We start from the raw sequence: 15,278 nt of genomic DNA, 5'->3' as shown, positions 1-15,278 counted from the left end.
TGTTTGGATATATTAACCCGACGCAAAATGTGATTTTAGCATAACGTTTCTCTTGTCCCAGAAACGGTTCAAGACAATTTTTTTTTTCAGAAAGCTTCGATTTTCTAATTCAACACAAAGGTTGATGGAAAAACGACCAACCTTCTGGATCAACTTGATAAATTAATTGCGAGCAAATAAACGGGTCTGTCCGTTCGGAGAGAAAGTGCAACACTATCTTATATTTATTTATATAATACAAATGAGTAGAGTGGCGAATGAGAACGTTCTCTAATGATGAGGAATGTAGTTGTGCGAGTCCTGAGGACATCCCGGCAGCAGACTCGACGTCTCCTCGTTCGCGGAGCTGCACAGCATCCCGACTAGCGTGTAATCTACAAAGGGCGGCAGATCCAGGTCGGCGGTAGCCGGATCGCCGTAGTTGTTGACGTTGGTTTCGTGAACCTGCCCGGCGCTCATCATCTGTGGCACCCGCTCGAGGATCTCACAGGTGTAATGGCAACGTTCGTTGTTGGGATAGAAGAAGGACTCGGGGCTGTTTCGGGACTGGACCGACGTTTCCGCCACGCCGGAGTTGTGGAACAGCCTCTCCGCAGTTTCCGGCGTCTCTTGACCGCCGTAACAACCCTGAAGTCTCTCGTCCAGGTTCGTCTGGGTTGAATTTTGATGAACGACACGGTTGTGCGGGTGATTCTTAACGTCACCGTGCTCGAACATTTGGTGATAGCCATCGAACGGATACGGCTTGCCCTCGGGACTGCAGTTGCGTCGCGCCGTCTCCTGCAAATCCTCGCTCTTCGGCCTCTGGTAGAGACCGTACTCCGCTCTGCTCACCATCGGGGGTTGACAACTGTTCTTGTAACACTCGACCTCTCTACGCGAAGACAAGAGATCCTCCTCCTTGACTTCGAAACTTTCCAAGTGTAACCTGTTGTCCTGTTGATCCTGAGGCCAATAGGACTGCTCATGTTCGTCCTTCGCGTTCCCCTCGATAAAACCCTTTTGACTCTGCGATCGGGGGTAACTCTGGTAGCTCAGAACGTCATTTGCGGGCTGATTCTGATTCTTTTCTTGAATGTAATGGTGCATCGTTCTCCTGGAAGGAAAGCCATTGGAGACCTTCTCGGGCTCGAAGTTGGCGAAATGGAGTCTCTCATCCTGAGGCAGGCTCAGATGACTGCTGCTGGAGTCTTCGCTGAGAAACTGGTTCCAGTAGCCCTGATCTTGATTTTGCTGTTTCATCTCGTACTTAATGGTGCCGCTGCCGAGGTCGAGCAACGTTGGTGGCGAGCGAGCCACGTCCTGGGGATTTGCAGAGAAATCCGGCCTCAAGGGTTGGTCAAGTTGAAAGATCTCTTCTGGTTGAAAGAGATCGCCCGTGAAGGGTGGAAAGTCGCCATAGGACGCCTCCTGGGGAACCTGGTTCGGCAAACAGTAACTAACGGGGTTCTCTTGCGGCGGAACGTCCTGCAGCCAATAAGCCCCGTCTGTGCCGGGCAGCTGTTGAGGGTATAATGTTGTTTGATGATGGTGAGACTGCGGATACGACGGTACGTTCGTCTGCAGCGAGCACATGCATTCGAAGGGCGGGCACGAGCATGAGTATCCTGCAACAATTTTATCCTTACTATCATAATAAAAAATATAATTTTCTTAATACACAATAACATTTCATCTAATAATTAATATTATATGCAATATAAAAGCGATTTGTGTGTCTTTCGTTCTATAGTTATAATTTACAAGAAGGTGTGATTCAATTTTCACGGTTTACTGCAGATCGCGTTAACCGTGATCAATCTTGTAAACTGAAAATTGAAATTTAATGCATTTTATGCACAGAGTCGCGAATCGAGATGATATTACAGCAAAGAAACTGAATGATAAAAGTTGTCACGTTTATTCTATTACATTATCTTTGTTCAAAATGCGCGGCAGTTGATGAAACGCGAAGATTTAAAGCTAGCCAATCACAGGCCGTCTAAGTTGCCATTGGTTGCCATTTGCGTATGGTAATGTCGTGTTCGCGGCGTTCGCGCGCTTCGGAACGTTCGTCGGTGGGTGAGGGGGGTGAGAGACGGCGTCGGCGGCGTCGAACTTGTAATCTCTTGGCGTGAAAGGAAGCGAGTAAGTACGTCTCCGGGAAACCGCGAATCCGCTTTCGCTTCCGTGGCGAGTGTGTTAAACGCGACACTCCTTCGACAATGTTCGGTCTCGGCGCGACTCGCTTCGCGACGCGAGAATCGAGGTTACTGTACTTACAGTTTCCGAGCGCCATACTTGTTGCACCGTGTCCGTGTCGCGACTCGAGTCGCGACTCGTCGGTCGTCGCGAGTGCCGCGAGTACATCGGCGAGCTCGAAAGTGGAACTCCGGATCTTCCGCGAGTCAAGCGTCGGTCGGTATTAGTGAAATTGCGTTTCGCGAAATAGTGTCCGTGTTTTGTAAAAACAGTTTAATGCGAAACATCAATCTGGAGCTGCTGCTGTCGGAGCAATCGCCGGGACGACGATGTTCGGTGAGTATATTTGATTCTCTACTACTTGTGCCCGTAAAGATTTCAATACAGATTAAGCATTTCAGGCCTAAAACTCAATATACAGGATATTTCATAACGCAATCTTAATTCTAATAATAGATTCTCTAACGAATTTTTAGATCTTTTCGTAGTGCTAATGTCCAGAAATGCTCCGATAATTGTAGAACTATAAAGGGTCGAAAAAGCGTTGTATTTTGTAAATTAAGTTTCAGGGAGGCAAATAGATCACAAAATTGTACGCTTCGATTAATTTCAGATAGGTTTCATTGTAACAGAATTTTAATTTGAGGCCAAGTTACAAAAATGTTAATCTCGTCGTTAGATTCTCAACTTCGCTTCGCGCGCCTATAGTTCTCGTCGCCGAGTATCTGGTCGCTAGCGCCATCTCGCTTGCGCAATTGTCATTTTATAGGCCTTATGGCCAAAGGGAAAGTGCATGTCGGTGTGTGTATTCGATGCTCTCGTATATTTGAGTAGGTAATAACGCCTCTAATATACATTTCGAACGTGATAATAAATCAAAATAATAACCTTTATCAGAGATCAGTGGGGGTGGCTGCGTCGTTCTCGACGGTTGTTCGAGCGTGTCCGTGCTTGGTCTTTTAGTTCCCCTTAGTGACATTAACTGTAACGAAACATGCATTTCGCAGAATTTGTTCATTAAATATCATTTTTTTATTAATTGCAGGAAAGTGCGACCAGGCGCGACCGTGAGGATTCGGCTTGATTTCTTCGTTACGGTGAGTCGTTTTTCTTTTCATTTGCAGTTAAATTATGCAATGCAATTATTGCATTAATTATATTTAGCTGTAAAATGTTTCTTTTTTTCGCTTGCATTTTTTTCTTTTCGCTTGTAGTTAAATTATATTAATGTGCAATTATTGTATTAATTATATTTAGCCGTAAAATGTTTCGTGACATATAATTATAAATAATATAAATTAAAGAGCGATTAAAATAATGATACAAGTACTTGAAAAATGTATTAAATCGGTATTTAATCTTATTCGACCCCTGATAAAAAGGTCGCGAATCTGTTCTCGGATTAGTTAACGCGATCGAATACGGAATACGAAATTGCGAATTACCTTGGAGCCTAGGGCGGCCTCTCTCGCCAAAAGCACTGCCAACCCTCTGACCCTTCTACCGGCACCCACGCTTCTTCGCGCCTCCGACGTAGATTTTGCTTCCGGTCGCGGATGATCGTGCTGGCCTTTGGCTTGGAAGAAAATCGCGTGCTCCGTGTGTCGCCAAAAGTGCGTGACAGGATAACCGCAATGACCGCGACACGACTGTATCTCTAAGCGACCGGTGCATTGTCTATTGGGGCACGGTTTGCCCTGTTGCTTCTTTCTGGCCTGCGAACAAGGTTGAAGCGCGTGTTGAATGCGAGGAGAGATCGTGTCCGATAAACCGTTGACTCTTGATCCCTTGTTCGGGAAATTATCGGGGATTATCTAGAGATTTAATTACAGAATAGCTCAACTAAATAAAACTTTGAATTACTCCCTCGATTATTATCCACGAGACGTGACGCGTCACAGGTAAGCGCGGACGACGCGGCGACGGAATTTTGCGTCGCGACAAGAATGCCGGCGAACACGCGTGCGATTATCGCGCGAGCCGCAATTTACATTTATTATCGGGCCGAGATTTATGTTTATCGTTCCGTTATGCGCTTCGCTCACCTTATCGCAGATCGCCGGTCGGAGGTGAACCCTTCCACCGCCGGGCAGTACGCACTCCTGCGAGCACACCAGAACGCCCAGGCAACTCTTCTTCAAAATGCTCACGTTGTGATTGTTGGTGTTTCTCATCGCCCAACCGGAGGCGTGCCTCCTCGCTTCCTCGCAATCCGGCCCGTAGACTCTCCTCACGTGTCCGTCCGCCCATTCGCACCAGGGATCGTATTCCACTACCTGAAGCAAAATCTCTATTTTCGAGATCGCGGCGCGGCGCTCGCAGGGACGCGATTTCATTGAATTTTATTGGGAGGGAATTCGTAGACACGTCTTATATTGGAAAAATAGGTATTTTGCCGAAAATTCGTCGGATTCATCTCGAGTGCGAGGCGCGAGAAGGGAACTTACCCTCGGAACGTTCGAATCGTTTATGTCCCATTCCTGATGAGGGTGATGTTGCTGCTGGTTGCCGGCGACAGTCGCTGACATCGTCGGCGACCCCACGCGACTCCTGCAAGGAGAGGGACTTTACTTTAGTAAAAATTTCGTCGTTTCTTCAAATCTTTAAAATTATATCTTATGTAATTATAATCGTTCCAACCGCAATCGGCATCAATGCTCCGCGAGTGCAAATTCGATTTTGTTGCGGTTGCGAGGATCGACCTTGGGACCCTGCAATCGCGGTTGTTGTCCGGAATCGAATTCAGGATCTAATTTAGTGTTACGCAATTGCGGTCGTGCCACGAGTCCGGCAGCTCCGGGATAAAATCCCGATTTATGGTGCGTGCCCAGCCGTACTTCGCGCGATACTTATGGGAGTTCGTGGGTGGGCGCGACACGGAGCACGTTCAACGTCTTTCCGGAATCCTTGCATTCATTGCGATCGGGTCGAGGTGCGAAAGATCGATCCTCGATAGCCCGTATAGCTACTCTCGAAATTTGTCGGCGGTGTATCGTATCCGCGGTACATTTATCGTACGTACATTTATCTTTGCCGGTAATCGAACGTTTAACGCATCCAAAACGTGCTCGATAAAAGGTAGACGAATTTATTAACAACGTGGATAATATATTAATATTAATCGACAACAATAATCAGACTACGAAAAAATTATTTCTCTTTGTTTCGCTCTTGTGTATGTATAAATTCAATTGTTCGTCCACAACGCGACGGTTTTGAGATCAGCTTCTCACGAGAATTTGACACGAGTTGCGAAAATCCATGAGAAAGATGGTGCGAAAGCGCCGGCAGTTGATTAATTCGTCCTAATGCGCGTTATTAATAGGGATGAATATACGGCTAATCTTTATGCCCCCAATGATCTTCTTGTCGGAATCTCTCTTGCCCAAGCGGCGCGAGAAACACTTGTGCATAAATCCTCTTATAAGTGTATCTCTTCGCGTCAGCTCGCAAAGCAGCTCCTGCCTTTCCCCCGTTGACATTAAAGTCTGCGCTTATGATCTGTGGCGGCATTACGGTATGCGAGGACTCCTCGAGTTGCAGCCAAGTATGCAACGACCTCCCGATCGTATATCAAGCCTCGAATAGATTTTTCAGAGCTGTGATCTCCACGAGAGAGGTGCGAGCGTACAGAATATTACGATACGATTAATGAGTAATTGGGGGATTTTTATAATAAATACGAAAGAGAGGCGGCTCGAGATCAAATAATTTTCATCGTTCTTTTTTGAGAGAATTATTTACTACGATTTATAAAATCGCGCAAAGATTTCCATAGATATAATTTGATTGATATCTCTCAATAACGAAATTCGAATAACCGACGGACACTCGGCGAACTCGATTTCCTCGGTTCTACTAATTTAGGCGTCGCGGATCCGCGGGCGGACTTGTATATTCACTCGCTCGGATTTACTTGTCGCGGGTATGTTCGTCGGGGACGGCATTTCGAAAGAGTTTCCGCGCCTCCTACGGTGCTCTCGCACAGGTACTTACACGTTAGGTGCGTGCACGCAACGTTTCCGACGGTTTTATCGAGTCGCGCTCGTAGCCGGACGTTTACGATCCTGGAACACCTACTCGAGAACGCCTCATCGCCCGTGGGTCGCGTCCACAACGACGCGGACCACCTCGTGAAACCCTCCTCACGCTGACATGATCACTGTCGAGGAGCCGTGGTTCCAATTGCCGCGATTACAGCGGCCGCCAATCGCGCAAAGCATGTTTACTGCGCCCCTTGATTCGACGCGCGGGCATTTATCGCCTGACATATTTCGTCTAGATTTCCGATGGTGATCATTCGCATCGTTGCGTTGCCTCGGCGACATCGCGGAAACGCCGCGACTGACGGAATGACTTCTTCCCATTGTACGCCGTCTCGCGCTTGTTGCATATATTTAACATCTCTCTCAATTTTCATTCGGGTATTTCATTGATTAAAAATAAGATATTATAGAGGTATCATATTTTTGCTTGCGTCACACACACAGTGTGGTCCGGATAATAAAGCAAATTTTAACTAGCAATTATGGAAAAATTATTTATCGCGATATCGATGATATCGACATACCGCGAGGAGGAAGCGGTATTCTTGTTACTTCGCGCCGAACGATAATTCTGCCATTTCTTTTTCGATGATTCGTTGTGCGAGAAGAAAACACGCGAGGCGCGTTTACTATACATTACGTCAACGCTTCTCTCTCTTTCTCTTTCTCTCTTTCCGTGGATACGGCAAGGGTAGAATTGAACTGGGAGGATACGAGGGGGGACGAGGACAGCTCTAACGGAGAAAAGAGTCAGCTTAGGTGAATGATTGCCCGGATCGGTGATAAAGTCATCGCCTTTAGCACCGAGTAAGATGATACATCGGCGGACGATGCTGCGCCGAGATTGTCCAGAGCCGAAGACGTACGCACACGCGCGTGAACACACGCGTGCATTCTGGCGTACTATCATTCGTGAGAGAAAGATGTAGAAAGAAACGATGAGAGAAAGAGAGAGAGTGTGTGTGTGTGTGTCTCCGTCTCGCGTCTTCCTCGGTGGTGTGGGTGCGCGTTCAGAATTTCAGATATTAAGGTAGATACGCGCCGCGACGAGGCCACTAAAATATCACGAAGGGCACACCGTGAAAAGGAAGAAATTTCTCGCTCTGTCCTCGTCCCTTCCTATTTCCTTCTCTTCGCCTTCTCTCTTTCTTTCGCTTCGTTCCTCCTGTCTCAGCTCTCTCCTGATTTCTCTCTCATTTTCTCCTTCGTTCTCTTTCCCCTCTCATTCTTGTTCGTTACTGTCCGTGATATCTGTGCCCGTTCCTGCTCGTAGCTGGGCTACATCTGGATCTTTCCGCGAGATTAGCTCTCGTGCTTCTAAACAAGTTAATTCCCCGCGCTTTTGATTCGAGTTACCGATCGTGTCGTCCATCCGGAAATACCGAGCCGATAGTTATGTTGCCCATATCGTAACTTCACTTTTCGTTCGTTTACATTAATTTTCAAGACATAATTTATTTTTTATTATATTTTATTACATTCCAATTCTCAAGAAAACTGACACATAAAAATATTTTCACGTGATTCTGTGCAAGAACAATTATTTACTGCGATGAGTAAGTTCAAAATATATTCGAAATACGAGAAAGTTATACAACTTAACGTTTAAATAAAATTTTGTGTTCTTAATTGAGAAGAAAATTAAACGATTAAGGATGCTTGTATAAGCAATATAATTTCCAAGCTATACTCTCATTAATTTCTTTGTCTGTGCTCTTCCGGTTGCAAATTCATTTTTTGAAAAAAAAGTGTTTAATGGTCCAGGTATTGACAGTTTGAAAGATTCAATGAGAAAAATCACGCGTTAACAACGTTTATTTTTCTTCGTTCTGAAACGATAAGCCCACGCGGTACTCGACACCCACGCGGTATCTCGTTTTTTTTTTTTTGATCTTTGCTTACGATCGACACGAGTCAGATCACTCGATTTACATTCAACGCAGTTCCGTGAAATAATCGACGTGCCTGATGATGCCATTATTCAGTTTGTGATGGAGTTATATAAAATAGACGGTGTACCTGATTTCGTGCACTGTATAACAAGTCGTTAAGAATAATAAAATAAAAGATTAGCGATTTATATTTGTGCACTTTTTCGACTTAAGCAGTATTTCACAAAATCATGTAACTCGATCAGCTGGCATTTTTTAGCGGTTTAGCGGTGAATGTTTCGGATTAAAAGTTTATCGCGCGTGGTCGATTGGGTGAAAAATATCTTTTAAGGACGTTCTCCGGTCCTTATACTAGAGAAAATCGATTTTCTTAGGATTTTCTTGAAACTGTGAATATACGTTAATTTAGGTGTGCTTTATGCGTGGTATAAATTTCAGTACCTCTTCCGGTATAAAAAATAAAGATACTGAGCCTCAAAGTTTCAAAACAAAAATTTAATTTTAATTTTTTTTTAGTTTTGGCATTTTTTCCTTATAGAACTCGACGAGAGGAGCAACTTTGGTCCTCTTGGCCAACCTCGTATCTCTTACCGTTTGGCCTGGAAAACCTTTTCATTAGTAAAAGTTGAAACTTTGAGGCTCAGTATCTTTATTTTTTATACCGGAAGAGGTACTGAAATTTATACCACGCATAAAGCACACCTAAATTAACGTATATTCACAGTTTCAAGAAAATCCTAAGAAAATCGATTTTCTCTAGTATAAGGACCGGAGAACGTCCTTAATCGATCTCGAGGACGAAAGACCTGAAATGTAACTTTTTAAATCGTTTTTAAAACTGATCTGTTTAATCGGTGAAACCGATTATATTAGTTGTTTATATTAAATTCCTTGTTGTTTTGCTCACACCGATTTGATATCAATCTTTGCGGTGTCGTCTGTTTACGAAGACGGCGTATCCACGTGTGATCTCGAATAGCAGAAGAATGGAGCAGTTGGGAGATGGCGCAAAAAATTGAGCAAAACATGTCGAGGCTCAATGAAACGCGATAGAACGAAAGAAAACCGGTCGGGCTGGATTTTTGTAAATCTGACTTTTTGCTGATTCTGATGTACGCCGCTCCAAGAGCACATCCAGCCGATCGCGTTGATCCCGAGATCCTAACAAGAGAGAGAAGGACGCGAGTACAATCAGTTTGACGCGCCAAATTTAGAGAAGCACGTGGGTCGCCTTATGACACGGGATATTCAACCGCAATTAATGTCACGTAATGTCGCAGTGTATTGACAAAGAATTCGAAAATCTTAATAAGAATTGTTGCGCGAATTTATCACAAACGCGACTTTTAAAACTAATACCAAGCAATTATATTTGTAATTAATTTACGCACGATTTGATATCGTTGATGATATAACACATTGTGAAAGAACATTCATCTGGAAGTAATTCAAAATTCCAAACGTCATTTTGTCCCATCCTGCACAACATCGTTGAATTAATACCGGATAAACTGTCAGCTTCCATTCGGCTGTCGCGACATAAAAGGATTCACGACGGGGGTGGGGCTCGCGAGAGGTACCGCGGGTTCAAAGGGTTTCTTGGAGCGACGAACAGAGAGAGAGGAGAGAGAGAGAGCGAGCGTTCTCGAGATTCGAGATAAAGGGGGATCGTCTTACTCGCGGACATTCATTTAATCTGTCTTCGAGGTGTTGGACTGTGATCAATGGCGAGGCGGCAATACATCCGTAATCGGGTTTTCACAAACCGACTAGATGGCCGCTACCTCTCCGATTTGGAATTCTGAATTGTCCTTTTATCTCGACTAGTAAAACGAGCGAAAGGGCCGTGAAAAATTTGGGCAATTTTTAATATATGGATCAGAAAACGTTTCTACTATAACAGTTAAATTAAAAGCAGAAATTATTAATGTATTACCTATAGGATAAAGATAACTAAAAAATTGTTTGGTTGTATGAACTATACACATTGTGCAATAAGAACCTTCTTTCTGATTGTCACTCTTTCGAGAGTATGAGCAATTTAATATGAGAAAAAATTAAAATAATGATAGCCAGCATTGCTGATAACAATGCTTTCTATCATTACAAATATCAAAGAAACGACAGCTCGCGCGCACGAATGGTCGTGCATGGCTCGATGAGGCGCGCATGTGTAAACGAGGGATTTCTAGAACACCTAGCGTCCAATCAGGCCTCGTGATAACGCCCACACACCAATGGGAGACCCGCAGAACGCCCATTGATTAGATAGCAGCTCAATTTCTCTCGCTATCTGAAGGAAGAGAAATCGATGCCAAGCGCAAAAGTTACTAATTTTTTGCATTTATCAAGCTAACTGCTGAATCTCGTGTCTTATAGAGTCTAAGTTTAATTCGGAATGAGAGAAAAAAATAAGAAAAACATTGCGCGCTGAAGCCGGCTTATCATAATCTGTATATGAAAGATACATTAATTTTAACTGTAATCGTAATTTTCCAAAGAACCAATATAGATCAATTAAAACATCATTCTCTCGATTCGGTTAAGAGAAATAATCGGTTCGAATAAATCAATTAAACGCAGATACTTACAGAACTACCATAGTCGATGATGTTTCGTAATTGATGTCTGGGTGCTTTGTTGATCAGTCACGATAGATGATTCGCGATCACCACGGGCGTCCTCGCGATGATTTATCACAACTGTAAAAACGCGCCACTTTGAGTCATCGATGGGGAACACGAGGAGACTGCACTTCACTCAAGGATAGTTTTTTGAAATCTTCGAAAATCGAAATCTCCGAACATTTCGATCGCCGTCGCGGTATCATGGAAAATAACCAGTTTCTCTAGAATCTACCATTTCAATTGGTGGATTTAAGAGCGCTCGTAGATTCATATTGCTGCTTGACGACGTTTCTTAGGTCGTTTTGACCTTCGGCTGGGCTCTCTTAGCGAGAAATATGTTAGTCAAGTTCTCGCAGGCGTCTGCGGTACGTCAATCGATGTTGACGTTTGCTTCGGAGGTGAACAGGTGCGTGCCGATGCGTGCGGCACGACGTCGCTGCGTGAACTGAGGCAGCTCCACCACGATGGAAACTAGCTGGACTCCAGGCACGTTGTGCCTGGCAGAACGCGAGTTATACCGTGGTTGCCACCATATGTCGGCAGGCACCGCCTATGGGAGTGGCAGTGGCTAACCAATCGCCGGCTGCTTCCTTTTGAGGGTGCCTAATCGACGATAGCAACCCCTCTCGACTCACGGAGGAATCGATCACCGAAGGTTCCTCCCTGTGGCAACGGGATGTCTCCCGAACTTCGGTTCAAAGCTCTTCGCCGGTGCTCCGTTTCGATACATCGAGATTTGTACGGAAAATGATACAAATCGTAGTTTTAGAAGCTTGTTTTTTCATCTCTTTTGTATCTCTATCCTGAAACAAGAAAGATAACGATATTCGCAAATATTAGGTAAATTTTGGAAGAAATCGATAAATTTTAATAGGGAGTCTTATATTTTTTACATATTTAAGTTTTGTTTTAACAAAATTAATTATTCGTGAAAGAATCACAGAAATGACGAATGAAATAATGATAAGTCGAGCTTATTTGTGGTTTGCAATTACTATCAGACGTTTAATTTCTTAATTGTACTAAAAGTATTTAACATTTGGCGATATCAAACAGTATAATATTTCAATATTCTGCCGGGCAAATACTTAATACTTGAAATTACACAATATCATTCATCGTGAAAGAACTGAGTGTTAATTGACTAATCGTGTGGCGCGATGCCCCGAGTTCGTAATCAGCTGGCAAGAGGGTGTCCCTCGCAGGAACCTCCTACTTCCTACCTTCCCTATCCCGTTGCCTCCCCCAACCCCAGGTACCCGCATCCAAGACAACGGCCCGTTACGCTTCGATCGAACTCCAACCCACGACGCAAACATATCTGTCGAGGTGAACGCGTCCTCGGAATTGTGAAGTTGCGATCTCAACCCAGAAAAAGGACATAGAACAGACGTCGCCTGTCGCAGATATATCGCTGTAACTTTTCGAAAGCTAGAAACAACCGTTTCAACATTGTTCATTCTCTTCATACACATCGCTAACGCGATTCGCGATCTTTGCCGTTTGTTTTGCAGAGCTGTCTATAAATTGCATGACGATACAGACATGTCAGATTGCTTTCGAAATTTTTGTCTCACCCTGGACAGCATAAAAAATGATCTTTGAGGCTTTGCACAGTATTTCTATTATTTTCTGGGATTAAATTTTCGACGTAGCCTACAACGTTCATTTTTTTTTCATGCTCTTGTAAAATGAGGTTTATCGTATCCGACGATCGACTTCCGCGCTTCGTTCACACGTGCGATTTGACGTACCTTGGCACGTGCGTGTAACAACATTTCTGGCGTTACTTCCTACCACGTGCATACAGGTGTATGCTAAGACTAGGCTTAGGTCCTCCAGAAATAAATTTTTGGTTCTTAAATAAATTTAATTCTACGTAGAATAAAGTTCAACTTCGGTTTCCACAGCAATGATAACAATTTCGAAGATCAATAAAGTTTTCGACCAAATTTTTTAATTTCTGTTTATAATATCTCGACTTTTTTGGTTTTCGAAATTTTCATTGCTGTGGAAACCGGAGCTGAACTGTACGGTCAGTAACTGAAATTTATTCTTAAACTAATACAAGCTTAATCCTTGATTTTACTTAAAGCGGTTTCCTGAAATCGAAACTAATTTTTTAACGTTTTTATGTATTTCTCACAATTACATTTATATACGACTTACCTTTAGTAATGTGAAGTCATTAGGAAGAGATCATACACTACTCTTACGCTTTTAAGGTCTTATTGTTAGATATATTACAGTGTTTTAAATAAGACCAATTTTTGAAAGTTGGAATGTCGTTAGAACTAGCATTTTACACCGGATGATGACGTCCCTCTACGCCCCGTCCCTTTCTCTCTCCTCTCTCATCCCCCACATCCTCTGTAGACCCATTAAACATGGAAGGAACCGTGGAATCGGACGGGGTGGAGAGAGGCAGCGGCGGGAGGAGAGAGACACAGTTCGAGGCTGTTTAAATACAGAGGGTGTGCAATCAGGAGTGTTTGCTGCCCCGCGCGAGTGAGTGAGCGAGCGAACGACTGAGCGGATCAAAGGATAAACGTTGGTGGGTTGGGGTGGCTGATAGCGAGCTGATTTGATTGTCGGCCTCCGCTATTGTCCCCGAAACTGGCCTATTGTACGCCTCCGTGACAGTGCTCTGGTTACTTGCACACAGGTACCGCTCGCGTGTACCGGCGAGTGCGTTCCTGTGCATGACACTATCTCCCCGTTCGCGACGTCGCGCCCCGCCGTTTCTACGTAATAAACGCGCCGCGAAATCGCACGATGCCAGCCAGCGACCGCTCTCTTTCTCTTTCACTCTCTCTATCACTATCCCTATCTTTCCCTTCTCTCGTCTCTCGAGACAATTATTGCGAATTATTGTGAAAGAAAGAAGAAGATCGCGCCCATTAGAATTTTTACGAGCCTTTTCTGACGAGCCATTAATTCGCCTCGTCGCTTCGTGAAATTTTCTTTATTACGTAAAACGAATTTCTCTCGTTCTTTTTAATATATCCTACAAAATACTTTATAAAATGTCAAGATTAACCATAGCTGTAGCTGGGGATTAAAACTATTTTTTGTCTTCTTTCACTCAGTTTTTTTATAATTGATCTTATAAGCAGTTGCGAAGTGACGGCGTAACGTTTGGGAAGGTCAACTTTTCGGGCTTATCCGCGCATCTGCCTCGCATTTGCATACAATGCTAGTCGCGTGCCTCGGCCGGCAACGTGTAGGAGGAGACTAAACCCCCTCTCTCAGAACTTTTAAATATTCCGTCACCTGTCAGCTACGTGCGCGCGTCCTTAAACGTAATGCTCACTTAACGGCCCCTGATTTTCCAGCGTTTATATCGAAGTGGTTAAACGATTCTGCTCATCACATTCTTATGGCTACCATAATTCGGAGATATTTATTTAAGATACGCATATTTTAGATCTTTGAAACTGGTCTCTCTTTGATGATGCAATTTCATTTGCATTTCCCGATGGCCGTTCTTTTCAGCAATTCTTATACCTTAGTTGAGAGCCAGATGACGAGAATATAACGTCGGTAACCCGCTCACGTCTCCGGGCTCGTGCCGGCTGCTTCCGGTTTTTCAAAGCGATGCTGCCTTCTGGGCCCGAGATCTCTGTGATCTGATGTGAACTCCATAATCCATTCAGCACGAGTCAATCCTCCGGCTGCTTTGTAAATCGCTTAGGGTTACGAACTCGCTCGACGGAAAATCGCGTCATTGACATAACGTACATATACACACGTACTCGGATAAATCCATGTTTGTTATCGTTGTCGCACTTCACGAGGATCAATCCGTTGATATACATTGGGAAAGTAAGTTGGAAGAAAATATTCACCGACATTTGTCAGAATATTACTTTTCGCGTTTACTTTGCATCTCGATTTTTTTCTTTCGACGGCGATTTCCGTCGGCGGAAGCTATGAAAACATTACGGGCTTTATGGCGTGCTCTCAAAAAAACTGATATCTATTGTCTCTGCGTTTAACCGATGTTACCCCGGAAAACGCGCCCTTCAGATCGAGAAAAAAAACTACCCCTCCGTGTATCCCTTAGGGCATCGCGACATATGCTTCGGTACGACCTACGACGAGAAGTTTTAATCGCCGGCCAATCATCTTTCACAGCTCGGCTGGAAACGCGTGCGCAAAGGGTTGACTTCGACGAAGAGGCGGAAAGGGCTCGTCATTCTTTCATTAAAGCTCGTCATTAAAGCGGCTACGCGATTTGTCTTGATAAAGAAAATTTGTATAGCCTAGGATGATTCACGAAAAGGTTTTCCCTAATGATCTTTGCTCTCATTTAATTACGTAATTAAAAGGTCCGTGGTTCACACGGATGATACCTGCGCCCCTTATCACTTTCTTTCTATTCTCCCACATTTATTACATCGTATCTTATCTGTTAGGTGTTAATAGTAATACGATTCCGATGACTAAAGTTAAGATTAATAGAACTTTCTAACGATTGAGAAAAAGGGGATGCTCTTGATGATCGTGAAATAATGTTTTATCTCCAATGG

The 15,278-nt window shown here is 43.9% G+C and overlaps 2 protein-coding genes across 2 annotated transcripts in view; one reads left to right on the top strand and one right to left on the bottom strand.

The window, feature by feature from the left end:
• Positions 1 to 206: 206 nt before the first annotated feature.
• Positions 207 to 11,198, bottom strand: LOC139768702 (uncharacterized). The gene is made up of 6 exons (XM_071699167.1): positions 10,711 to 11,198; positions 4,629 to 4,731; positions 4,227 to 4,457; positions 3,627 to 3,896; positions 3,070 to 3,163; positions 207 to 1,607 (listed from the first exon to the last, which is right to left on the bottom strand). The coding sequence occupies exons 1-6, from the start codon at positions 10,719 to 10,721 to the stop codon at positions 271 to 273; spliced, it is 2,046 nt and encodes a 681-aa protein (XP_071555268.1). The 5' UTR covers positions 10,722 to 11,198; the 3' UTR covers positions 207 to 270.
• Positions 3,217 to 15,278, top strand: part of Vari (MAGUK p55 subfamily member vari) — a 139,474-nt gene continuing 127,412 nt past the window's right edge. Inside the window, exon 1 of the mRNA XM_071699172.1 lies at positions 3,217 to 3,278. The gene's annotated coding sequence lies outside the window, so the exon portion shown is untranslated. The remainder of the gene's footprint in view (positions 3,279 to 15,278) is intronic.

Source organism: Temnothorax nylanderi, unplaced genomic scaffold (genome assembly GCF_030848795.1).
Source record: "Temnothorax nylanderi isolate EJ_2023f unplaced genomic scaffold, tnyl_v1.0 TNYL_tig0017_pilon, whole genome shotgun sequence".
NCBI classification, from domain to species: Eukaryota; Metazoa; Arthropoda; class Insecta; order Hymenoptera; family Formicidae; genus Temnothorax; species Temnothorax nylanderi.
Note: the sequence above shows the minus strand (reverse complement) of the source record. Positions and strands in the feature narration are given on the sequence as shown.

What these genes read in the sequence shown, in the direction of transcription:
- LOC139768702 (XM_071699167.1), bottom strand. An exon ending in ACGATTCGAACGTTCCGAGG is followed by an intron (nt 4,458 to 4,628) that starts GTAAGTTCCCTT and finishes ATTTTGCTTCAG; the next exon opens with GTAGTGGAATACGATCCCTG. An exon ending in GACCGGCGATCTGCGATAAG is followed by an intron (nt 3,897 to 4,226) that starts GTGAGCGAAGCG and finishes CCTTGTTCGCAG; the next exon opens with GCCAGAAAGAAGCAACAGGG.